Here is a 25,537-nt window from a genome sequence, read left to right as displayed (position 1 = left end):
AGGGTGCGGGCCCTGGGCTCACTGACTCAGCTAAACCGTTCACCTGTGAACCGTAAGTGGTTCTAGAGGCTCCGGGGGGGGGGGGGGGTGGTGCTCGGGGCCGTGGCGGCTGCTCCTGCAGGCTGGCTTGGGGCACTCTGGCTTTCCGCGGGCAATCCAAAGGCTTTCCGAGGAGAAGGCTGGCCGCCCCGCCTGGCCTGCCTGCCCACCCTCGCCCCAGCCCCGCGCTCCCCTCCCGCCACCCCTCCCGCGGATGAGCAGGAATGACACAGACATGGTTCTGTACAAAACCTGAAATATTTTTACTCTTTTAAAACTTTGATCTAAGCTGCCTTAGACCTCATGGACTCGATACAAGAGTAATATGAATCGGGAAATAAAACACTTTAATAGCCACGGTAAACTTTGTTAGAAATGTACATGTTGCCAAATAATAATAATAAACTTTAAAAAATAAAAGAGAGAGAGAGAAAGAGAACAGCTTGATGGCCGGGTTAGATTATATAAATGTTCAACAAGGACGGGAAAGGAAACCTCGCAGACGCCAGGGCGGCTCCGCCGGGGCCCGGCGGCGACCTTGCCCGCCAGCCTGGGGGCGGGGCCGCACCCCCCCCTCCGCAGCGCGGGCCACTTCTGCGCATGGACACAGCGCCCTGGGACGGGCGTATAAACAAAGCTCATAAGAAATGTACAAATATAAAAAGCTACAAACATTAATAAATTACAGCATCACAAAACACAGAAACACTTCACAAGGTGCTAATAAAATAGCGGCGTCCCCACCCCCTTCGCCAACAAGAAGGAAAGAAAGAGCTGGTATTCGAGTTGAAGACCCCTCTCTGGTCGCGTCTGGAACAGGTCTCGTGCGTGCGGTTTGCTTCTGTAAAGACAGATATAAGGCTGCACAGACATCACTTGTTTTTCAGGCAATACCTTAGTTCCTAAGAGAAAGAAAGAATACCGACGATAACAGTAGAAAGAAAGAAGGAGAGGAGAAGCATTGGAAACCCAACTGCTCATCAGACTCGGCAAAAAACTCGTATAAATGTTAATGAAGGACTCTCTAGAAAGAAATTCCTAAAGATACTTTTACTCTTATAAAAAAGAAGTTATTTAAAAAGCTATTTACACGCTACATTCTATGAAAAATATGCTTCAGGAGATACATCTAAAATTAAAATACAGGATTGCCTGAGAAACAAATCCAGCCCCTCCGTGTCACTGGGCGGAGGACGTGCGGTCCGGGGTCCGCCCGTGGCCTCGACACCAAACACCGACAGGTGACAAGACAGAAGTGCGGGCCCTGCGTCCCTGGGCCGCCCAGCCGCCGTCAGCCCCGTCAGGCAGGTGCCTCGGCTGACAAGTGCTTCTCCGAGTGTAGCCGGTGGGGCTGGACGGGGCCCGCCCACATGGCTTAGCCTGGGCTCCCAGGCCCTAGGTCGTGGCTGGGCCCGACCCTTCCAGGGGGACCCCACGATAGCGCCCCCACCCACTAACACAGACCCTGCCGCCGGCCCCAGCATCCCGACAAACGCCCCGGCAGGTCAGGGCACGACATCCACCATCCGGCCCGCCACCTGCCGGCCACGGAGCATAGAGGCCCCTCTCCTGGCCGGGCCGAACGCTCTCTGGACTGAGAATCACTCAGGAAGAGTAGGGGGGCACACAAGATCCCATTTTCTCCTCCTCTTCCTCTCTAGTGTTCTTTGCCTTTTTTAAGCCTCTGGAGGCTACCAGCCTGTGGCCAGCTCAGACTCTGGGCCTGGTGAGCATTGGCTCACTCCTCCTTCCTCGAAGGACTCATGCTCCCAGCAGAGCTGCGGAGGCCCTGCAATCACACCCACACTCAGGGGTGCCTGGAGGTTGTCCTGAAACTGGAATGGTCCTCACGTGGGCAGGGCCGAGTTTCGGGAACTGGTCACTCTAAGCAACTTGAGAAAGGACATCTGTCCACGTTGGTGAGCTCCGCCTGCTGAAGCAACAGATGCTCGTGTGGGGGGGGGAGTGGTGGCCGGGAGGGGGCCAGGCCCTCCCTGGGGTGAGGCAGCGCGGCCACCCTCCTGGGGGCGGATGTTCTAGCGGGGCTCCGGGGGTCCTGAGCGGAGCGGAAGGATCCTGGCTTTCCAAACTTTAAAGGAGTAGTTTTCCATTCCGATGAATTTTCAAAATTTTCCCAAGCCTCTGCTTGGCGGTGGCCATGCCCTTTTTTGTACGTTTTCCTGCAGCCAGAGACACAAAAGTGGCGGGTGTGAGAGCTCGAGAGGAACCTCCCCTCCTGGAGCCCCCATCTTCTCTGTAAGACAGGCCTGCGGGCCTGAGCCCCGGGGCTCCAGACTCCGCGGACCCACCAGTGGTCACCAAAGTGCCCTGCTGCGAGGCTGTGGGATGGGGGGGGGGGACGGCACCACAAGGGAGTGAGGCCTAGCCCTCCTCCTGGCGGCGGGAGCCACACTCCTGTCCACAGCCAGCTGGGCCTGGGGGCCAGGGTGCAGGCAGATCGGGGGTCTGGGGGTGAGAGTGGGGACCTGGGGACGCAGCCAGCCGTCCTGCCCCCGAACCACCCAGGGAGCCTGGATCACCCTGGGCCCCTCGGCACACTGCCGACGACACCCAGCTCTAAGCTGGGCCCCAAAGCCAAGGCGAGCAGGAGCAGCTTTCGCACTGTGAGGGGCCCTGGCCGAGCACGTGGCTGTAGATGTGGCCACCTGGGGACAGAGGGGACCTGTGGTCCTCTAGCGTGCAGTCTGAGGGCACGCGGGCACGGTACCTTTGGCGGCAGTATTGTTGGGGGATGACGCGGAGGGCCGCCTCTGCGCGAGGAAGACCCCGGGGGCCATGGGCTGGGAGGCGCGGCTGGCCTGGGCCCCTGCAAAGGCTCCGGCCGCAGTGTACTCGTGGTCCGCCAGGCTGCTGCTGTGTGATTCAGGCGGGGGCTCGGGCGAGCTGCCCTCCTGCGAGGCCTGGCTGCTGGCCGTGCTGGCGGAGGCCGGGGTGGCGGAGGCCGGGGTGGCGGAGGCCGGGGTGGTGCTGGCAGAGGCGGAGGCCGAGGCGGAGGGCGAGGGGGTGTTGGGGGCCAGCTTCCTTTTGGTGCTCTTCTTCTTCCTGCTCTTTTGCTCCTCCTTTGGACAAAGCATGCGGCCGGGCCTCAGACACAGGGGCTGGTCCCTCTTGTGTGAGGCCACTCCCCTGGCATTGGGCCAGCTGGCCTCCAGGAGACCTGGCTGGGTCCACACCTAGCCACCCCCCCCCCCCCCCACCGTGAACCTGAGCAGCACCGGGACCCATGCAGGGACCACCGTTGCCCCCGTGCGGGTGAGCTGCCCTGGACATGGGGACACATGGAAGGTGGCACCACCACTCAGCTGCAGTGGACGTGCCCCCTGCCCCATTCCTCCACCCATAGCCTGACTCCCGGCCGAGGGGGGGAATGTGCCATCAGTACCCCCCTCCCCAACCCCCTTCACTCCCAGAAACTTGTGAACAGGGATCAGCAAGACTCAAATGTCCCCAAGCCTGAGACAGCTCCCAGACTGGGCAGTTTGGGCAGGGGGCTGGGGGAAGGAGCAGAGGCCTGGGCAGGGGGCTGGGGGTGGACAGAGGCCTGGGCAGGGGGCAGGGGTGGGAGAGCAGAGGCCTGGGCACAGGGCTGGGGTGGGGAGCAGAGGCCTGGGCAGGGGGCTGGGGGAGCAGAGGTCTGGGCAGGGGGCTGGGGGCAGGGGAGCAGAGGCCTGGACAGGAGGCTGGGGAGAGCAGAGGCCTGGGCAAGGGACTGGGGTGGGGGAAGAGGTCTGGGCACAGGGCTGGGAGGGGGAGAGCAGAGGCCTGGGCAGGGGGCTGGGGGCGGGCAGAGGCCTGGGCACAGGGCTGGGGGGTAGCAGAGGCCTGGGCAGGGGGCTGGGGGGGGGAGCAGAGGCCTGGGTAAGGGGCTGGGGGGAGCAGAGGCCTGGGCAGGGGGCTGGGGTGGGGGAGCAGAGGCCTGGGTAAGGGGCTGGCGGGGAACAGAGGCCTGGGCACGGGGCTAGGGGGGAGCAGAGACCTGGGCAGGGGGCTGGGGTGAGGAGCAGAGGCATCTGGGGAGCTGAGCCCAGGCAGGGCCCGTCTCACCTGCTGGGACAGCTTGGCTGCGGCAGCTGCCAGCCCAGTCTCGATGGAGGCCACTCTGGTGCCCTCACGCACAGGCCTGTCCTGCCTTGGCACCGATGGGCCGACCCTCGCTGCAGGAGAGAACGTCAGCCTGCCTCGAGTGGCCACCTATGCCTGTGCACCCCTGCGTCAGTCTGTGTCCAACACCTTACAACTCAGGGAGGGGCCCCACGCCAGCAAGACAGGTGACAGCAGGCAGGGGCCACACGGAAGGTGGACTCAGACCCCCACCCCAGGCCAGGTGCAGAGACACCCCCCCCCAGGGCTGCTCATCCAGACAATGTAGGTGAGGGGCCGGCCCCCCGCAGGCAGTCCCCCAACCCCGGCTCCTGCACTACCTGTGGGGCTGTAGGGGGCGTCGTCTGAGCCCTTCCTCTTCTTGGACCGGGACTTGAAGACCGGACTGTCCTCATCAGACTCCAGGGAGGGGTAAACTAGGAGGTGGAGGCGGGGGGAGGCTGAGCCCCTGCTGAGAGCGGGGGACTTCAAGCTGCAGAGCACTGTCCCTCCTGTCATGGCTGCCACACACACACACACACACACACACACGCACGCGTGCGCAGAACTCCCCTGGGAGCCATCCAGCCCAGGCCCCCTGAGGCACAGCAAGGGCAGGGACTGGCCAGACAAGAGCTCCCAGGCCTGCCCCAGCGAGTCTTTGATGAGGAAGCCCCGCACAGCAGCTCTGGGGGGATTCCCGGGTGCCCCCACCACAGCGCTCACTGCTGTCAGTCTGTCAGAATACGGCAGGCCCCACATCCAGGCCCGCAGGTGTCCACCCGACAGGGCAGGCCCAACCTCCCCTCGGGAGGGTTCTCCAGGGGCAGGAGTGGGGAGTTGAGGCCCTTGGGCCACGGGGACCGTGCCGAAGGCAGACCCTGCATCACTAGGGTAGCACACCCCTGGGCCCCAGACATCCCCAGGGGGGCAGGCCAAGGTGTGGAGGCAGGTCCTCACTCCTGAGCCCTCCCCTGCGGCCAACAGCAGCTCCCCAGAGCTGCCCGGAGCCCCAAGAGCAGGGCCTGGAGGGCTGGGGGGGAGGGTCATGCCCTAAGGCCCCCCCTGCTCACTGCCCACCTTGGATGTGGGCCACTCTGGGCCTCAGTGTTGTGACCCACACAGAGACAGACGGGACGGCCGTGGTCTCAACATGTCTGTGAGCATGCCACAGTGTGGCCACAGAGGGGGTAGCGGGGTCGGTCCTCAGAGGGCAGAACAGCCGTGGACCTCCAACCCAGCAACGCCCCGTCCCAGGTCCACGCCAGAGGCACTGCAAACGTGGCCACACGGCACCCCTGCACTAACGTTCCCAGCAGCAGTGTCCGTGGTGGCTGAGAGGCAGAAGCCAGCAGGCGGCCGAGAGTGGCTGGAAGGGGCCAACACGTGAGGCAGCCACGGCAGAGCACGCGAGAAGGAAGGTCTGTGCCCAGGACGTGACGCACACAGACGGAGAGACTCTGTGGGCTACGGGCCAGGGAGGGGCTCTTTCTGGGTGGCGACCATATGCTTCTGAGGCCGACTTTCCTGTCTCCTGAAGACGGCCCAGCTCCCAGAATGAGCAGAAGCCCGGGGGCACTGCTGGCACCTGCCCGCACCCCCAGGGCCTCACCATAGTCTGAGTCCTTGAAGCAGGCATCCAGATGGTCCTGCTCCTCCTCGTAATCATCCAGGTCCACGCTGTTCTTCGCTGCCCTCTTCAGCAGCCGCTTGCCGGCGCCCTTGCCACCACCCCCGTTCTTCCGGGCCCCGTGAGCCACCAGCGAGCTGCCCTTGGCCTGGCCGGCGCCCCACGTGGTCTGCAGGCAGGAGTCGGAGGCCTGCAGGTTGGCCATGGACAGCATTCCCTGAATTGCTTCCTGCGTGCTGGGGGAGGCCGGGGGCTGGCTGGAGACACAGAGAGAAAGGCGGCGCTCAGCCCACAGGCCGCGGCCCACAGCACTGAGCCCACAGCAAGCAGTCCATAGGCCATGGTCCACAGCCCACGTAGCCCCCACCCCCCAGTGGCACAGGGCACAGGGTGGAGCACAGCAGTAGCTGATGACTCCCTCTCTGAAAGAGCCAACCACCCCCTTCTCCAGCCCTTTGCCCCCACACGCTGCAGGGTCAGAGAGGGCATGGTGAGGGGACACAGGAGAAGAGAGGGAGCAGAAGGGGGCAGAGAGAGAAGGGTGGCAGATGGACAGGCCTGTACCGGCCTCTGATCGCGCCTGCTCTCTCCCACCTGCTCTTTACCTGCTGGCCACACCTCAGCCCGGCCTGAGCTCGGCTCCGCTCAGCCGCCCCCTCAGGCAGCTTTCCCAACACCACCTTCTGCTGACCTGATCCGGGCACCTGTCACCCTCAGGCTCTGGGCAGTGTCGGACCCCCTTGCCACATTCTCTTCGCCTGCCCGCCCCCCCCCCCCCCCCCCCAGCCATCACCTCCTCCCAGCTGAACTGACTCCCCTCCCTCCAGATACCCAGTGAGGCTGTGCTGCTGACTGACGCTGCGTCCTCCGCTGGCCTGGGCTCTGGGAGGGGTGGGTGGCAGCCCCCCCCCCCCCCCCAACAGAACAGAGGCCTGGACGAGGCTGGATGGGGACAGCTCTCACCGCCAAGGCCTGGGCTCCTCCGGGTGCTGTGCTCTCCTCCCCGTCCCCGCAGACCCCCGCATGGGATCTGTCTGGGCCTTCTCAGGGACCTCAGCTCCATGTCCCACCCCCCCGCCAGGCCTGCTTTCCTGCCCCTGCCCCAGCCCATGCCTCCTTGCAGCCAGCCCCCCCCACCCCCCCCCCACCCCCCCCCCCGCTCCGCCCCCTAGCCTATCTGCACCAGGACAGACAGCTCACCCTGGTCAACCCTCCACATCTCCCTGCAAGGCACCCAACACCCAGCCCAGGAAGCTCCCAGTGGGCCAGGCCAGCCCACCCTGACCTGTGGGCCCCCAGCCAAACCACCGTGTCAGGCACTCCTGAGCTGACCCTCCCTGGGAGACAGGACCAGGAGTCCCGAATGGGGTGGGGAAGCCACAGGCGCTTAGCCCTCCTCCCCATCACAGACCCAGAAGGCCTGGGCAGCGGCTGCAGGGTCCAGCCCTGGTGTCTGACATCCACGCTTCTCCTGCCTGCCCCATGTGCCCTGGGGGATGGACCCACTCGAGGCTACTGTGACCCCAAAGCAGCACCCAGGGTGTCAGTCCACACAGGCCCTGCTGGGGGCTCTGCCTCGTCCTCTCTCATGCTGCCCCCCACCCCCACCCCATCTTCCAGAAGTGTTGGAAACACGTTTAGTAGTAAGACCATTATAACGAGGAGCCACAAGTCCCGGCTCAGAAGAGAGAACTTCTCAAATGGAGGGCCGGCAGGCTGGGGGAGATACAGCCGGCCCCCAGGGAGAACAGACACAGAGCGTCCCTGCAGGTCCCAGGGGCCCAGTGAGACAAGTTTGGACACACGTAGTCCTGCTGGGTCACTGCTGGGCTCTAGGCCAGGGACTCTGTCCGGAGCAGGGAGGAGGGGGCTGGGGAGGGCTCTCCAAGCAGCATCCCCACAAATACCGCCTCTCGGGCTCTGCCCCAGATACCCTGGACCACAGTGTCCTGGCTTCTGCTGCAACCAAACAGGACTGCAGTTCCAAAGCCAAAACGATAGGGAAATCAAGTCGGATGGTCAGAATCGGGAGCTCCTGGACCCTCTGCCCCGTCCACACTGCACAGGCAAAGGCTTGTCCAGACCTAGCCAGGAGCACACAGTATACCACGGCTGTGCCACGGTCACCGGTGGTCTCTGAGCAGCACAGACCCCCGACCTGCAGGGGAGACAGCAGGAGCCAATGGCTGGCCCGTCACCCTCTGCACCAGGCTCTCTGGGGCATGGATGTGGCCCTGTCCGGCCCCGTCCCAAAGCTCTGGGCCCCCTCACGCAGCCTCAAGGCTGGGCAGACACCAGGCTTCCCACAGGGACAGGAGGGCAGGGGGGCAGGACACCCACCGGGAGCTTCCCCTGGGGAACTGGCGTGGTCCCAGCCCAGCTCTGCTGCACCCAGGAGGGAGGCCTGTTGAGCCCAGGGCTGCATGCTGCCCGGGCCAGCGGTCAGCCCACGCAGGGCGGGCGCACCAAGGAGCAAAGTCTAGCTGGTGCACATGGAAACTCATCTCTTAATCCTCCAATTATCATACCAGAATCCTCCCCCCAATCCCCAGCGGTAAACGCTAAGCAAACCATCCACACGAAATTAACATATTTCCCTCCATTTTTTTTCAGCTGTTTTTTCCCAGCAGCAAATACTTAAAACAGAGCAAATGGACCATCAAAAACTGACCCGCTCTCCAAATGGGAGACTGGGGAGAGGGACTGCCTGCAGCAGGCGGTCCGGGTGGGCCTGGCAGGCACGTGTGCATGTGCGGGTGGGTGTGAGGGCACACGTGTGTGTGTGCAGGGCAGTTAGCGGTGCACCTCGGACCGGCAGCCCTCCCTCCAGAGTCCGAGCATCAGCCAGCCAGGGTTCTTTCCGGAAGAAGGGCACCCCAAGGCCGCGTGGGGCCAGTGCCCTCCTGGAAAGGGGGTCACAGCCAGACTTCTCCTGGCAAAGCCTCAGGCCAGGGTCCCGCCATAGCAAAGGCCACAGGGCATTTCTGTCGCGAGGGACTCATATCTGTGCGTGTACAGAAACCACTTAATGCCAAGCAGGAAACGCATACCCCAAAGGGCAGCAGACACTGCCATCCGCATGCCGAGAGAAAGCACCTACAGCTGCCTGTGAACACAGTATTGCACAAAACACCGTGATTCGTGAAAGAAAACACAGCCAAGTGACTTAGCCAGGATCCTCTCCGATCGCCGCCTAATGCGCTTCCTGGGGGCCCTGCGGCCTCCCCACAGCTCATGCAGCGCTGGGACTGCAATTTTGGGAACACGGTCTCAGGGGCAGAGCTAGGGGACCGAGTTCTGGGCAGGCCACGTGCGCCCTGCCTTCCTCAGGCCCAGCCCTTCCTGCCTGGATGTCACCGCCCAGCACAGCCCACCGTCCCGGGCCCCCACCAAGCTCTGTCATCGGGCAGGACAGGGATTCTGCTCTGGCCTCCGCCACTTGTGCTGCCTCAGTGTCTCCTGGGCCGCCGGAACGTGCTGCTGTCGTGGGGACGGGCAGGGGACAAACTCCCAGGTGGGAGGCCCTGACCCCTCGGTTATCTGTCTGTGGTACTTGTGGCAATTCCACGTGAGCAAAAAATGACCACAATGCTTAAAAACAAAATTAGTTGGGTGGGCAGAGAATTCAGCTGGGACCATCACCAGAGAAACGAGCCCAGAGGGGTTAATCCGTGTCTCTCGGATCGCAGGTCTGGGGCCTAGCAGGCCTGGGCAGGAGGAATCTCGGCATCCAGGGGCCCCCACAGCCGCAAGTGGGCTCCCAACCCTGCCAGGCAAGTGCATGTCTGTTTGCACGCAGTGGTCAACGGCAATCTGGGTGGGTCTGCACGTGCCCCCGGATGGGTGCGGTCATCTGAGGACCTGGCAGGTGTGGCCCCTCCCAGGGCACGTCTCTCCTGTCCCCAGGCTCTGAAACGACATTCTCTCTCCCTGCAGGGTGAGGTCTCTGAAGCCCTGGGTCCCAGAGACACCAGGTGCCCTTGACCCGGAGGCTGGGCACAGGCCATGGAAAATTTCCTACATTACCTTCACAGCATTTGGGAAGCATCTAGATAGAGACTGCTAGACCTCCCAGCCAGGAGCCCAGCCCAGCCCTGGTTCTCCGCATTCCCCCAAGGAGGGCAGCCGCTCAGCCTCCTGTGAGTGCAGGTGTCCAAGACTGTGGCAGGGTCGGGGGGAGCTCCGTGCCCTTACTCAGGGGCTCCACAGACCTTCGAGAGCAGCAGGCCAGCGCCCACTCACCTCCCTGGCCAGCCTACCTCTGGGACGTAGGCCCAGAGAGCCCACGTGTGCCCTGCAGGCCTACCTGTTGGGGTTGTACTCGAGCGCTCCAACCTCCTCACTGGCCTGCAGCAGATCCAGGATGCCCGCGGCTGAGCCCCCGCTGTCTTTCTTCACTTTGGCGTTGCGGGCAGGCTTGGTGTCCGTGTCGATGTGCAGCGAGCCCTCATCAGAGGACTCGTCACTCTGCCGCGGGGATAGAGCCACGCATCAGACAGGGCTTGAGGGACAGCTATTGTCTCCCTCTGGCCACAAACAGGTTTCTCACAGTCTTTCAAGAGCCGGCCCTTAGAACAAGCACTGCGGGGCCTGCTGGCCAGACACACACAAAACGGCTAGACCCCAGAGCTTTCTGTCGGGCCCCAGGGGCCTGTCCCGGAAGGCTGCCCTATTTCCCCAGGAAACCCTGGTTCACGGAGCCTTCCACAGGAGCGCCGGTACTGACAACAGATGGGAGGAGAGCCCGTGTGGGTGGGCAGGGAGCCGGTGGGAGCACGGGCCACACGCAGAGCCCCAGTTAACAGCCACTGGCAGGTGGCTCTGGGGACCCCTGGCCTCCTTGCAAACAGCCACCGTGTCCTGGGCTGGACGCAGCCTAACTTAGCCACCCCCCCCAACCATGGTGCAGGACCCCCGGCAGGCCTGGCCCCGCTCCCCCCACCATTCATCATCTTCACGGTGGCACAGCCACCCACAGAGACCCGAAGACCCTCCTTGAGTCCCACCCCGGCGTTCATCCCTCCCTGTGGGTCCGTGGCCCCACTCCAGAACCCAGGCCAACCCCCATGGAAACGCCCGGGGAGCATGAAGATGAGCCACGTCCCCTGCGAAGCAGGACGGCCAGAGACAGGGACGGGCGTGTGGCCTGGCCTCCCGGGGACCCGGGGCAGACACACCTTGTAGAGTGCCGAGTCCAGCTTTGGCTTCGTAACGGGCGTGGGCAGCGGCTCCTTCCCGTCCAGTAAGACTGAAAGCACAGCAGAGATGCGTCTGGCCGAGGCCACGGGAGCACGGCCGCCCCCCACCCCCTGCGCCCTCACTCACAGGACAAGTCTCTCTTGGGGGCGCTCCGCTTCCTCCTGATGGGGAACTCGTCAATCTTGAGCTCCCCATCATCGGACACGTACTCGTACTCGTCCCGCACGGGCTGGGGCTTGTCCTCCTTGAAGCTCTGCACGGCCCCAAACACGCCGGGGCCAGGCTGCGGCTTCAGGGCCTTGGAGCTGCGGTGCACACGCGGGCCGGTCAGCACCATGGGACAGCGGCCGGCCCGTCCTCCAGCTGTTGGAGGGTGTGCTCCCCCCGCCCCCCCCCCCCCCCCCCCGAGGCTCTGCTCCCAGCTCGATTTCAGAGGCAGCCAGCATCCACGGCCTGGGGTCCCCGTGGAGCTGTGTTGGAAAAATTAATTCCGACTGCGGTGCAGACACAATGTTCTAAAAGCTATCATTCAACTCGGGTGAGGCGGGGCTCCGACGCGTCCAGCAATGGGGACAGCAAGCCAGGGCTGGGCCTTCCGCTGCTCCCCACAGGGCAGCTCCAACTGCCAGCATCTGAAGCATACACACCAGGCGGCAGGGAGCCCTGCTGGATGTGCACACCGGCATGCACACACAGCTGTGATACGGTGTCCACGCGCACGTGTGCACGCACAGAGTCCCATCCACCGCTGCCTTCTCCATTTCCAAAGCTTCAGCGCCCAGCAACCGAGCTTCAGACAATCAAGCCTGTGCTCAGGGCCACGAGGTCCAGGCGACGGGCCCTTCCCCACAGGCCTCTGGGCCCCAAGACCACCCAGACCAGACCCAGGCCCCTGCTCACTGAGCAGTCTCGGCACACTGTCTAGAGGTCTTGGGACCAACGGGATGTCGGGCCAGGCTCTGCACGGCGCTGGACGTTGCCCCCGCCCTGCTTCCCCACCACCTGCAACAAGGAAACTGAAGCCCATGGCAGAAAACTGGCCCCATTCCCACTGGGATGTACTGCTTCCCAGCCGGGGGGCGCCCACCCCAACCTCAGACTCAGCGAGCATCTGCGCGTGGGACCCTGGCTGACAAGGGGCTTCTCGGCGGCCAAGCTGCTCGGCAGACACAGACCCCTTCCGCCGTCTGGAACACCGCCATGCCCACTCCCACACACACCCTTCCTGCCTCTCAGCTCAGTGCCACCTCCGCCAGGAAGCCCTCCCGATTTCTCGGGCCCCACAAGCCCTGCACTTCTATCCTCCACAGCCTCCATCACAGCCATAATTTGGGGCACATTTGAGAACGACGGGTTCACACAGGCCTCTGAGCCCCGAGGCCAGGACCCTGACCCCCCCTACGTGTTCTGTGCCAGCCCAGGGCAGCGACTGGGCTGGAGGCCACCCAGTCACGCTCTCCCCTCTGCAAGCACACACCAGCTGGCCCCTCTCCACCCACCAGAGCTATCAGGTTGGGAGGTGGGGAAAGGTTCTGCCTGGTGATGTCAGCCAGCTCTGGAAGGTGGGGGGGGGGGGCTCACCTGGGGACCCCTCCAGGAGGTCGTGTGTGTGCATGTGGGGTGTGTGTGTAGCGTGTACGAGCCCGTGTGATGTGGGGTGCGTTTCTGTGCGTGTGTGCTGTGTGCAAGCGCGTGCGCCTGCCCCTGCAGGCTGAGTGTGCACGTACCCCAGCAGTCTCTTGTTGAAAGAAAACGAGAACTTGGTGTCCTTGTTTCCTGAGAGAGGAGACTTCTCCAGCTTCTGCTCCTCCTCCATCTTCAGCAGGGAGTCGGGTTTGCTGTTCTGAAAAGCAAACCCAGGGCTGTCACTGGGCTGCATGCAGGCAGCCAGTGGGCGGAGGTGTTGGGACGGGCCGGCCTCCTCCCTCGGACCACATCATCCAGGAACCCCATTCTCTGTAGCGCCTAGGCTCACGTGTGTGCAAACGTGCGCACACACGCACACACTCCTCACCTTGTACTTCCACTTGGCTTCTGACTTGCTCTTAGTTTGTTCTCGGATTTCTAGCCTCTCCACATCATTCTGTGAACTGATCACCTCCTTGTTGGGCACACTCAGGACACCCTTTGTGGCCTAGAAAATAGCAGTCATGACCCAGCAGTGGACACAGGAGAGGGTCAAGGATCTCTGAGGCTACAGGGCAAAGTGAGAGCCACACGGCACAGAGCCCCTGCCTCCTGCTGGCTCACGTGCGGCAGCTCAGCTACCCATCCACTCACCCCATCTATCCACTCATCATCCATTCATCCACCCCACTCACCCACCATCCACCCACCCACCCACCCACCCACCATCGTAACCATCCATCCATCCATCCATCCATCCGCCCACCCACCCACCACCCCATCTATCCACCCACCTATCCACCCATTCATGTACCCTCCCCTCCTCATGCCCTCCCTCCCTCTTCCTGCCATCCATCCACCTGTTCATTTGTTCATTCATCCACCCTCTCTGCCTCAAGGAAAGGAAAACCAATGTGCCCCACTGGAGCCCTGTGACACTGGCCCTGGTTGTCAGTGATTCCCCGAGAAGGGGTATCAGCCTCCCACTAGCAGGAGATCACTCAATGGGGCCGGGTCTCAGTGTCTCATTGTCCCTGAAGCCCATGCCTAAGGCCCTCTGGTTACACTGGTCAGGGCCAGGCCTGCCTCTCTCACTGATTATGGGGGCTCAGGCCCCTCAAGTAACTGCCCACATCGCCAGTCCCCCACTTCTACCCCCACCCCCCCACTGCTCTCGTGGGTGCCTGGCCCACCTACAGGTCCCAGAGAAGACTCAGCCAGCTCGTCCCCCTGCGTGACCCCGTGTGGGACCCCCGTCCCAGCACAGACACCACTGCCTTCACTGGGAGGCTCTGTCCCCCCTGTGCCAAGCTCGTTGGGCACAGCTCACCTGCCCCCGGCCCCTAGTACAAGGACACGGCAGCGCTGGTTCTGGGCCGCAGGCCAGTCTCTGAGGTGTCTGTGGACCCTCTGACAGGAGGGTGAGACCACCCACCTTGCCTTTCTTGGGTGGCTCGATCTTGGTAAGCGCCTCCTTGGTGTGGGCCTCCAGCAGGTCCAGGTTGGGGATGGTGGGAGAGGCTGCCCCCCTGCACTTCTTCCCTTTCTTCTTGCCCCCATCCTTGAGCTTTAGGGGCTTGGGGGGCTTTGGGGGCTTCGGAGGCTTGGGGGGTTTGGGGACTTTGGACGGTTTGGGCATCTTCACGGTTTTGGGAGTCTTTTTCTTGGACACTTTCTCCAGGAAGGACCGAGGAGGGCTGGCCTCAATAGGGGATGGGGGCTCCTCTTTCTCCCGGTCCCCAAAACAGACCTCATCTGAGGAGATGGCTGGGGTCACTTCAGGTCGGGTGGCCTTGGAGGCATTCTGGGGCAAGGACAAGAAGAGGTGGTCAGCCACCTCCTGCCAGGAGGGCCTCAGCCCAGGCCGTGGGAGACAACCCAGCAGAAAAGAGCATCCGTCTACATGCTTGCATCTGTCCTATGGCATCCGTAGGATACACCCATCTATACCACCTCACACTCACGTCTGTCCTACAGCATCCATACGATACACCCATCTACACCACCTCACACTCACGTCTGTCCTACAGCATCCATACGATACACCCATCTACACCACCTACGGGTCACACTCACGTCTGTCCTACAGCGTCTGTAGAATACACTACCTACACCACCTATGGGATACCCTCACGTCTGTCCTACCGTGTCCATAGGATACACCCGTCTACACCACCCATGGGTCACACTCACATCTGTCCTACAGGGTCCGTAGGATACACCTGGCTACACCATCTACCAGACATGTTCGTGTCTGTCCTGCAGTATCCATAGGACACCCTCACATCTGTCTACACCATCATGTGACACATCCATCTACAGTACCCACACGACAGGATGCTGTTCGTCTACACCATCAGCTACCTGACCCCTCTGCCTCCTTGGTGGGAACTGCTGTCCCACCCTGCAGCACAGAGAAGCTGGGGGCAGTCCGGGCTCACGCAAGCAGGGCCTCCGGAGGCTGGACATGTCCTTCCTCCAGTCTCCTCCCCGCCCCTTGGGAAAGCTGCAGAGGAGCCCCATCCCGCTTTCCCAGGGCTCCTGCCAGGAGGTCACAGGCAGCCACAGGTGCCTAGGAGTTTGCACTGTGCCGGTGACCCTGCCCCAGAGGGCTGGGGGAGGAGCCATCTCAGACACCACTGTCCCTGGCGGGCGGCTCTGGGGAGGGCCAGGGAAGGCAGGCAGAGGGTCCCCCTGCCAGGGTCGGCAGCCTCCGGGGGTCCGCCCTACCTCGCTGAGCCGGATCTCTTTGGCGAGGTCTTTGATGAGCTGGGAAGGTTTGAAGTGCTCTGGGAGTTCGTCCTCATGCTCCGCCAAAGCCTGAAGGACAACACACACAGGCCCGGGCTGGGTGCTGCTGTCTACCGTCTAGGCCACGCCACCCCACCCCTTCCCACCCACAGGGGCCCTCCGACCCAGGCCCCATCAGACAGGCAGGGGGAAGGCTCTGTCATGACCCCACTCCACAGGAGGAGAAACAAAGTCCCAGAAAGGACGACATGCCCGAGGCCACCGCTGGCTGGAGCGTGGACGTGGGCGGTCCCTTCTTCCCGGGCACAAGGCTGCTACACCTGGCCATGTGGCTGAGGGGAGGTGGGATGGACACCAGAGACTGTTCCAGGCCTTGAAGCCAGAGATGTGGATATAGGACAGCCCTGGGGGATCACCCGACAGCGCTGCTGGGGGACACGGCGGGGCAGGGGGTGCAGGACAGGGCAGAGCTGCTGGGGGCACCTTGTAGGGTAAAAGGTCTGTTGCTGTGGAGGGCACCATGTGGGGACACAGTGTAAAGGGATGCCCACATCACAGAGCAAAGGCCACCTCTGAGCTGATGAGCTGATGCCTAGATGGGCCCAGGGCCAAGAGGCTGATCCCAGCTCACGTCCTGGGCCCCCCCCCCCCCGCCCCACCCGGCCCTGCCCCCTCAGGGGCACTCCGTGGTATCTCCACCACCCACCTTCCCCCCTGCAGACTCTCCAGGCCCCTGGGCCCCCGCGCTGCGCCTTGGGCCGGGCCCTGCTCCCCCTACCCCGCTACAGGTGAGCTCTTCACAGGCTGGCTCCCACTAGAGGAAAGGCTCCCCGCCCGGACCCACCCCTCTTCCCCCTCACATGGGGCACATCTCCCTACCTGCTTTTTCGTCCATGATCTAAAAGCACCATTGAGAATTTTAGCTCCTTGGACTAGATGAGGGGGCAGCTGCTTCCCAGATTTGTGAGAACCTGGGTGGGGAGGCAGAGGGATTTGATCTGGGGGGCGTGTGCCCGCCCCGCCCCTCCCCGCCCCTCCCCGCCCCTCCCCGCCCACCGCCTGCGGGCTACTTCACGCGGTGGGCGGGGCAGGGGCGGAGTCCGGACGGACCTCTGCCCACTGCCACCTGCCCAACTGCCAACGGTTGCTCTCGGAACCTCGGGGACCCAATCCAGGTGCCCCGTGAGGGCAGGACTGGCGCTCCCCCCACCCCCACCGTCCACCCGCAGGGTCCAGGTGTTCCCCCTCCACGTGGCTCCCCGCCCACCTCAGTGAGGGGCCACAGGCGCACCCACACCACACGCTGCCCCTGCATAGCTGCGGCACGGCGGGTCCCTGCGGTGGTGGGCCAGGGCAAGCACGGTCTCAGAGACGCCCTGGGGGGCTGTGCGAGCCCCCAGGAAGGGGACAGAGTGCCCCCTTTCCGGCCGGGTAGCTTGCTGCAGAGGCCGAGCGGCCTGATCTCCGAGTCACCACGACAGACATGCGGGTCCACGGTCAGTGGTCACCCCATCAGGCCGTCTCCAGCGGGGGGGGGGGGGGGGGGGGGGGGGCGGGGCTCTGCTCTGCCTAAGCTGCCCCCGTCTCACTTCCCTACCATGAGCCCCGGGGGCAGGACTGGACTCCCTCCTAGACACGCCCCTGCCAGGGTGAAGTGCTCTGCATTTGGGGCCCAATGGATGAATTTCATTGAAACCTGGCCAGCCAGGACTAAGGTCAGTTTTTAGCTTTCCCATCTCTAACAGGAGCCAGAGCCCCTGCCCTGAGGAAGGGGTCTCAGCTGGCTGTAGGAGCCAGGCACTGACCCTGAAGGCCTGGGGTGCAAGGCAGCTGGGTGTCCACGGACAGCAGGGACCCAAGGGGCCCACCCCTTTCCCACAAGCCTCCGCGGGGACCCCAACAGGCACACCCACCCCTAGGACGGCAGGGACGTTGCAGTGGTCCTCAGCTGGCAGCTGGGAGCCAGGCAGACCCTCAGGCCTCTTGACATCCCAACTGAGCCCCACCAGGAGCCAAGAAGGCTGCGCACACCAGGCCCGGGGACACACACCAGCGTTCTTTCCAAAACATGAACCACCCTGCCCAGCACCCCCCAGCCCCACACTGCAGAGCAGGGCTCAGGCCCCTCGAAGGCTGTGCTCCACCCACAGGCAGAGACGCCAACCTGGACATCCGTACCTTTAAACGCCTCCAGCAAATGCTTTCCCATGTACCAGCAGGCAGTTTCGAAGTTGGGAAACTGAGTCAGGCTGCCAAGTTTCAATCTCCTTTCCACTTCATATGCTCTGGAAACCATAGCAAAGAACTGTCCAGAGCACTGAGCTCTGAGGGGGCGACACTAAGTGTGAGCCCATGCCAGAGTCACGAGTCACAGCTGTGACAAGGCCACAGCGCGGCTATGCTGCCCCAGCCTCCACCACGGGCCCAGCGCAGCAGGGAGGAGTGGGGGACCACATGGGAACGAGCTCCATGGGCCAGGGCCACTGGGGCTACGCAGGGACCGGGCCACTCAGGGGCCCCTGCGAGATCACAGCCCACCTCCCAAGGAAGAGGCTAACGGCACGCCCAGAACTCAGGGGAGACGCCACCACACCGGCCTGGCAGCAGGGGACCTGCCTGGTGGAACCCAGGCCGGCGTGGCCCTACCTCATCTGCATCTCCACGCTCAGGCTGTGGAGGAAATGTCCCGCGAAGGCCAGGCAGTCCACAGGCGTGAGCGTGGCGTAAATCCAGCCTGGGGAGACAGGGAGGTGGCCAGCCCTTCGTGGTACTCGAGGCTCCTTCCAGCCTGTCCTGGTGCCCTCGTCCAAGCTGGCCGGGCTGCTCAGTGCACTTCCTGCCTGGCCCAGGCCCAGGAGCTTCCCACCCAGGCCTGGGCTGCCCAGCACCCCGAACTCCACACATGGGGGTGGGGGTGGGTGTGGGGGTGGGGGGCCCAAGCCGAGCTGCCACAGCCCTGGGAGAGCTGGGCTGGTCCCCGGACTGTCCTCAGAGGGGAACCTGGGCCACATGGGGATGTCACCGTGGCCGGGGGGAAGGGGGGAACCCGGGGGAGGAAGGGGTCTCTCAGGAAGGACTCCGAACACCTAAACGAATAGGAGTATGAGGCCTTATTCAATCCTGATTGAAAATGGGGGAAAAAATATCTGCAATTAGGAAATGTGAGCAGCGGCTGCTTAGGTATTGGCATCATGCTACGTGCAAGAGGCCTTCTGGAGAAGGAGGAACGTCTCAGGGTGAAGCAGCATGAGGCCTGTAAGGCCCTTCCTCCTCCTCAGGCTGAACTGTCCAGATGAGCAAAAATGCGGGGCACAGGGCCGGCTCCCAGGGCCCCAGGACAAGGCGGACAGCCCCGCGGATGCTCACCTGAGGGGATGAAGAGCGTCTGGCCCTGCTTGAGGGTGCATTTATAACACCTGTCCACCTGGTCTGCAAAGAACATCTCGCTGTGGTTTGCGGCCGACTGCCAGCGCTCGTACAGGGAGATGTTGGCCGAAGCCGGCTTGATGAGATAGAAGATCTTCTCCCCCTGCCAACAAGAGGCCACTGGCAGAGCCCGCCACCGCCCAGGACGCTGGGGGGCGGGGGCACCACAGGCAGGGGACACCGCTGGGGGGCAGAGCCGGCCACTGCCCAGGGACCGTGGACACCCAGGGACACCGTCCCTTCCCGGAGATGTTGGGGCCACACGGGCCTTGCAGTTCAGGAGTCAGTTTGTGGAAAGGTTATGGGCACCAGAGCCTGGGCACCCCACACGCCACGCTTGCGCGACACTGGGAATGCCACGTGTGGCAGGGGCAGCCCCGCTGTGTCATGACTTGCTCCACTCCTGAGAGCCTCCTGCGTCTGGGCTGCAGATGGAAGGATGGCCCCCCTGGCCAGGCTCCGGCCCGCCCCACACTCAGCACTCCACAGGGCCAGGACCATGAGCCCCGCCGCCCCACGAGTCAGGCTCAGGCAGGTGCAGGGAGACCCGGGGCCGGTGCCTGAGCCCAAGACTTGGCATCTCCTTCTCTGTTTGTCTTCACATCTCCCTTGTCCCCTGGCAGGGGCCCCCAGCCCTCCCCGCTCTTGTGTGGGCCCCTACACACGTTCCTTCGCCCCCTCTTCCAGGAAGCCTTCCCAGCACCGCACTCCCCTCCTTAGGGGTCCGGAATACAGAGCGTCAGGCCCCCTCCAGTGGGCTTCATGAGCCTCACCCTTCCCCAGAAAAAGGCAACACATCTGGGCCACTCTGGCCCCGAGGCTCCCCCACCCCCATCTCCTGAGGACCGGAGAAACACATGCCCAAGCCCCCCCAGGTGCTGGCCCCATGGGGGCCGTGGGGACCGCAGGCGGCCTTGCTCGTGGAGGCGGGTGTGCCCACCTTGAGCACGTGGTACCAAGCAGAGGCGCCCCCCGAGTCGATGTGGAAGTCGGTGTAGCTGTCCTTCACGCAGATCAGGCAGTACTTGGTCACCTTGGGCTTGGCCAGCAGTGCGTCGTCCGGCCAGCAGGTCTCCACCCAGGACAGCTTCTTGACGATGTCAGGTGGCTCCACGAAGCTGGACATCCTGGGGGAGACAGGAGGAGGGGCATCGGCGGCAGGAAGCTCCCCCGCACCTGCCGGGCCCCCAGGCGGGAAAGGTGGTGCACGTCCCTCAGCAGTTCTCCACCCGGGGCTATGTGACACGGCCATTTTACAGATGAGCAAACTAAGGTTTGCAGGGGCAGATCGCAGCTGGCCGCCGGGTGCAGCCACAGCAGGTGCCTAACATGGGGTCTCTCCATCCAAAGTTGGGGGAGGGGGAAGGCCAGAGAACGCCCCTCCCTGAGGACCCAGAAGGGGATGGCCCAGGGGGGCCCATGAGGGTGCTGCTGGATATCGCTTGGTGAGAAGCCACTGGTCTCCAGAGCAGACCACAGGGGACCTGGAGCCAGGAGCCACATCGGTCATTGTCAGACCAGCTAACTCGTCTTCAAGGAAGACACAGACAGGCAAAGGTGGCCTTTTCAATTAAATGTCACTGGCCTGATTAAAATGCCAGTATGGGGGCATCTGGGTGGCTCAGTCGGTTGAGCGTCCGACTTCAGCTCAGGTCATGATCTCGCAGCTCGTGAGTTCGAGCCCCGCATTGGGCTCTGTGCTGACAGCTCGGAGCCTGGAGCCTGCTTTGGATTCTGTCACCCTCTCTCTCTGCCCCTAAATAATTCCCATTCTGTCTCCGTCTCTCTCAAAAATAAACATTAAAAAAAATTAATAAAAAAATGCCAGTATGGCATCAAAGTCGTCCAGGTCAGCAGCCCTGCGCGGTGACACATCCACATGCTGGCCGCCTCAGGCAGGACAGAACCGCACAGCTCCACACGGAAGGCCATGCCGGCCCAGACAAGAGTGTCACAAACCACAAGCTAGGCCCCACCACTCCGCCCTCCAGACCTCAGCAGCAGACCCTCTTGACATCTCCGGCTTGTCCCAAGCTGGTGTTCCTCTCTCTCCCCTGAGACCCCTCCCCACCGTCCATGCCCACGGTGGCTCCCAGGCCCCCTGCTGCCACAGGAGAGAAGACCTCTGCACACCACACACGAGCACTTCCCCCCATGGCCACAAACGCCCTCACTTCCTTGCTGGACGGCTCCTCGAGCACACAGCCAGCCTGCCCTCCTGCCACCGAGGCTCACTGCTCCCTGCAGCCTCCCAGAATGGACAGGCTGGGTCCCATGGCCCCCAGGCACCTGAGGCCACGGTGGGTGACAGTGCAGAGGTGACGACATACGTCCACATAATTGACACGTCACTGTCACAGCAGGCGCCTCTGGGATCAGGGGACACGTGAGTCACGGCAGGATCCCCACAGACCCTAACATGGCCACAGACAGACTGTGATCAGGCCTGGCCCCTGCAGCCCCAGCTGGCGTCTTCAGGGACAGCACTGATGACGTGGAAGCCACCCTCTCCCCCTCGACAGCCCTGGCACCAAGCCCACAAATGGCCTGGTGTGACGTGTTCACGACCCCTGTGATCCTTGGACCGGGCCTGAGGACACCGGCGGCACCACACATTTTCTGCCAGCAGAGGGCTGGCCCCAAGAGGCCCAAGGGGAAACCACACACCAAAGCACCAGCTCCCCAGCTCTGCCACGCGGGCAGCTCTCTCTGAAGCCCCCAGGTTGGCCAGCAGACCAAGCTCCTGAGTATGCTCTCATCAGAACCCAGCCTGGGGGACAATCCTGCTTGTGAAGCCGCAGGAGATAGCTTTCTCTCGATACGCTAATCTATCCTATTTCCCTTTACGCCTATGCTGTCGGGAAGCTCAAACAGACCCCAGCATCCAGTTACAATATCCTGTCTGGGCTCCTGGCAGAGTTCTATATTCTCCTTCTCAGTGTGGTTTTCAGTAACTCTTTTTTCCTACCTGCCCTTCTGCACACAAGCTATCTGGCTATCACACGTGCTTTTCAGAAGTTGGCAAGGGTGGAAAGGGTCTGAAAGTAAAATCATGCTTAAACTAAACCAGCCACAACTCAGGTCTTGTGCCGAGCAAAGGGCCAGCTGGAGAACAGCGAGGATCTGACAGAGGGGCAGGAAAGGCAGGGGCAGGGCAGGCGTTGGCCACGCCACAGCAGAGTAGTGGTCCTGGGAGAGCAGGGCCATGGCACAAGGGGCAGTGCTGGTGGCTGACCAGCCCCTGACCACACAGAAGCTGGGGCTAGGCAGGTCCAGACGGCCATGGTGCAGGACCCTCCACCCTGAGAACAGCAGCAAGCAGGGCAGGCCTGGCTCAAGGAACTCAGGCTGGGGCCGCAGGGAGAGCAGGTGCAGAGTGCGACCCTGCTGTGCCCACAGTGTGCACTGGAGAGTGCACCTGTGAATGTGTGCAGGCACGTGTGGGAGCGTGTGAGGGTGTGGTGTGTGCACAAGCGTCAGTGTCGCAAGGAACGTCATGCACGAGCATGAGCACGTGCGTTCTGGAAGAATCTATGCCGCGGTGTGGCCTGTGGCTCTTTCTGGGGAACGGGGTGGGGGCAGGCCAGAGGAGTCCGCGTCTTGCTGCTTATGTTCCGTTTGAATTTGTCACAGTGCATCACTTCCGGTCTTGAGAAGAGAAACAGACCAGCACCACATGCCGCTTTCGCTCGTGTGTGCGGGCTCCCCCAGCAGCCGCAGTCCCGGCCCGGGGGCCCTCACCTGGTGTCGGAGAACTCCAGGCTGGTGAGGTTGAGGACCCGCTTGCGGTTGGTGCTGTAGTAATAGTCCACAAACTCTTTCAGCTTCATCTTGCAGTCCTTCTGCTTGGCGACATCCGTCACGTCCACGCTCCGCTCTGGGCCTGCGGGCAGGGCAGGGGGTGGGGCCGTGAGGGGCCAGGGCGTGCAGCCCGCCCCCCGCCGCACCGGGCTGCCCTGTGGGCTCCCTGCTGAGAGGCAGGGGTGCAGGGAGGCGGCTGAGACCCAAGCCTCTGTGGGAGGGGGCCCGGCAGACGGGAACCCCACATGAACAACATGGGACACACATTTTAAAAATCAAAAAATCAAAAACTCCTACACTTCTAGGGCTCCAACTTATTATCCTGAAATAAGTTATCCGGTAAGTTAAAGGGAAAACATTTTCCCCACGTTTTCTGTAGTTGATGAGGAAAAGTTCAGGGTGAAAATCACCGATGACCGTTTCTTAAGGAACTGGCGAGGGTGAGCTCCTCACACTGACTCCTAATTAGTAGTGGGAGAAAGGTGCACAGGACTAACGGCCTCGTCCCTCCCAACAGTCCCCAGGGGCCGCTCAGACCCGGGCTGCAGGCTGACGGGCCCTTCTGTGCGGGTGGCCAGGCACCACAGGCTGACGGGTGGGAGCGCCCCAGCCCCGAAGCGGCTGCCGTCCCCCTGAATGTGAATCTGAGTGTCTGTCCAGGTGGTGCAGGAACCACTGGGGACAGAGGAGCGAGTTACATGACACCACGGGGACACTGTTGGCCAGATCCCCCACGTGGGACGTTCTCTAGGACCAGCAACCCCAACCCTCCCACAGCCTCGGGAATGGGGAGATGCTGAGAGGCATAAAATCCACACTCAGTGTGTAGGTCTGGTCTGGGCTCTGAGTCAAACAGCGAACTGGAAGGGGCGTCTGGGGCGCCTGGGGTGACTGAGGCGGGGCTCTGATGCTACTGAGCAGCCCGCGGCTGCAACGACGTCAAATCATCTGTCAGAGCCTGTGCCGGGGTTTCTGTGGGAGAAGTGATGTACGTGCCACAGCTTTGCTTTAAATTTGGGGGTGCAGACACAGAAAGCCGGCTACACAAGCCTCTAAGACATGCCTCCCCGTCGGCTAAGCTGCTTCCAGCTCCCGCAGACAGAGTTATGGTCGAGCGGGCAGTGCCTGGGGCCGGCCCTCTGTGCTGTCTGTGGCCAGCTGAGCCAGGGCCTGGGTGCCAGCTGTGGCAAGATGACACTAGCTACCGGTGACGCCCGGCACCTGGCTGGCGTGAACTAGATCTTAGCTGTTATTCTAGGGGCTGCGGCCGGGCACAGATGGCCCCGATGGGGCTCCCTTCTCTCTGCCTGCCACAGGGGGCCTGGGCACCAGCCTTCTCGGGCTCTGTCCTCCTCTTGCACGGGCCACACCCCCGAGCCCCAGCCACCTTGGGGCCTCAGAGTCTGGGCCGTGTGGCCCCGCCTCACAGACGATGCCCAAGCGTACAGTTTCTTCCCTCCACCCGGAGGTGTCCCGACTGAGGGTGCCCACAGTGCTGGTTGCTGCCAAGGGGACAGGAGACAGGCTGGACAGGGCAGCACCAGCGGGAGCCGGAGGGATCCAGAGAGGAAGGGTCCTGGGGCAGACCAAGGGCGCCCCAGGCTGGCCCAGGAGAGGCTGAGGGGGGCACAGCACAAACCTCAAAGGCAGGGGCCCTCCATTACCGCCATCAGCACCCAACAGAATGGGTTTTGCAGCTGGTAGAATGAAAGGGTCCCAAGACAGACCCCTTGGCAGTCAGAATAACTGACTGGGGGGACGGCCAGGGTCACGTGTCATTTTAGTGGGACATGGGGTCTCATTCTAAGAAGAGTGCCCTGAACGTACACGGAGACCCCGAATCACAGCGCTCACACAGCATGGGGACCAGCCAGGGCCTAAGGCGAGCAGGCTCCAGGGTAGCCACTCACCCACGTAGTTCTCGACGTCACTGACATAGAAGGTGGGGGCTGGGACCGCCAGGCCCAGCCCGTCTTTCTTGGGTACGAGGATGGGCTCAGTGAAGCCGTGCTCCTCCATGTAGCCCAGCGTGAGCTGGCTGCCGGGCACACGGACCACCACGTCTTCCGCGCTGCGGGAAAAGTGGGGGTCGGAGGTCACGCCGGCCAGGGTCCCGGCCCCGCAGCACCGGGACAGGCCTGGATAGGGCCTCAGAGCCGGAGACATGCAACCCGGGCTCCCACGCCCTGGGAGGAGGGCTCGTCCCCAGCACCGTGCCCGGGGGTCATGGGGGAGCGACGTGGCTTGGACCCACATCCATCACAGACGTTGGACCTCAAGGTCCAGGAGGCCCAGGAAGGGGAAACACAGAGACCAACCCTCCTACCATGGCAGAGAAAGGCAGAGCGTGGGCAGGATCCCTCCCCTGCCCCTTGCCCTACCTGCCCACCCTCCATAACATTCCTCCCATGTGCGCAGAGATTAGATCCTGCACGGCGCTGGGGCTGGGCCTGAGGACACAGCAGATAGAGACAAACCCCTTCCAGGGAGAATCCACTCCCTGCACAAGCCAAGCACAGGGTCCAAGGGCAACCTGGGGTGCTGCGGTCAGTGGCTCCCCTGCCCAGCTTGCCCAGCTGCGTGCTGGGCACCGCCCGGGGCACCAGGGACCTTTGAGGCCCAGCTGGAGAGCCCCCGTGGTGACGCTGGAGATGGGCTTCCATCAGACAAGCATGCAAGGCCGTAAGCCCACCGCTGAGAGCAGAGCTCAGGGGGAAGACAGCAGGGGTCAGCGTCAGAGCAGCCTGTCCAGGCCTGGAGGGGCAGGATTCAGAGGCAGAAGGGGGGTGCCAGCCAAGCCCTGGAGTGGGGAGAATGTGGCCAGGGGTGGGGAGGGAGAAGGAGCCCAGCAGCCGGGGGTAGGGGGTGAGCGGGCTGAGCGCGCAGCAGCTGCGGTGGCCTATCTGCCCAGCAGTGGGCCTCTGCCTCGTGCCGAGAGCACTGGGGAGCCACTGGACAGCTTGA

At 63.0% G+C, this 25,537-nt stretch overlaps 1 protein-coding gene across 1 annotated transcript in view; it reads right to left on the bottom strand.

Moving 5' to 3' along the window:
- Positions 1 to 278: 278 nt before the first annotated feature.
- PHF2 (PHD finger protein 2) overlaps positions 279 to 25,537 on the bottom strand; it is a 77,686-nt gene continuing 52,427 nt past the window's right edge. The window contains exons 4-22 of the mRNA XM_043567333.1: positions 24,484 to 24,644; positions 22,514 to 22,655; positions 19,713 to 19,899; positions 18,713 to 18,875; positions 17,993 to 18,080; positions 17,525 to 17,631; positions 16,226 to 16,317; positions 15,326 to 15,415; positions 14,031 to 14,399; positions 12,984 to 13,103; positions 12,697 to 12,812; positions 11,096 to 11,274; positions 10,948 to 11,018; positions 10,077 to 10,237; positions 5,753 to 6,027; positions 4,482 to 4,577; positions 4,105 to 4,214; positions 2,768 to 3,119; positions 279 to 2,219 (exon numbers count right to left, since the gene is read on the bottom strand). Coding sequence (XP_043423268.1) covers positions 2,131 to 2,219; positions 2,768 to 3,119; positions 4,105 to 4,214; positions 4,482 to 4,577; positions 5,753 to 6,027; positions 10,077 to 10,237; positions 10,948 to 11,018; positions 11,096 to 11,274; positions 12,697 to 12,812; positions 12,984 to 13,103; positions 14,031 to 14,399; positions 15,326 to 15,415; positions 16,226 to 16,317; positions 17,525 to 17,631; positions 17,993 to 18,080; positions 18,713 to 18,875; positions 19,713 to 19,899; positions 22,514 to 22,655; positions 24,484 to 24,644 — 2,968 coding nt within the window. The 3' untranslated portion in view covers positions 279 to 2,130. The remainder of the gene's footprint in view (positions 2,220 to 2,767; positions 3,120 to 4,104; positions 4,215 to 4,481; positions 4,578 to 5,752; positions 6,028 to 10,076; positions 10,238 to 10,947; positions 11,019 to 11,095; positions 11,275 to 12,696; positions 12,813 to 12,983; positions 13,104 to 14,030; positions 14,400 to 15,325; positions 15,416 to 16,225; positions 16,318 to 17,524; positions 17,632 to 17,992; positions 18,081 to 18,712; positions 18,876 to 19,712; positions 19,900 to 22,513; positions 22,656 to 24,483; positions 24,645 to 25,537) is intronic.

This window comes from Prionailurus bengalensis, chromosome D4 (genome assembly GCF_016509475.1).
Source record: "Prionailurus bengalensis isolate Pbe53 chromosome D4, Fcat_Pben_1.1_paternal_pri, whole genome shotgun sequence".
Taxonomy (NCBI): Eukaryota; Metazoa; Chordata; class Mammalia; order Carnivora; family Felidae; genus Prionailurus; species Prionailurus bengalensis.
Note: the sequence above shows the minus strand (reverse complement) of the source record. Positions and strands in the feature narration are given on the sequence as shown.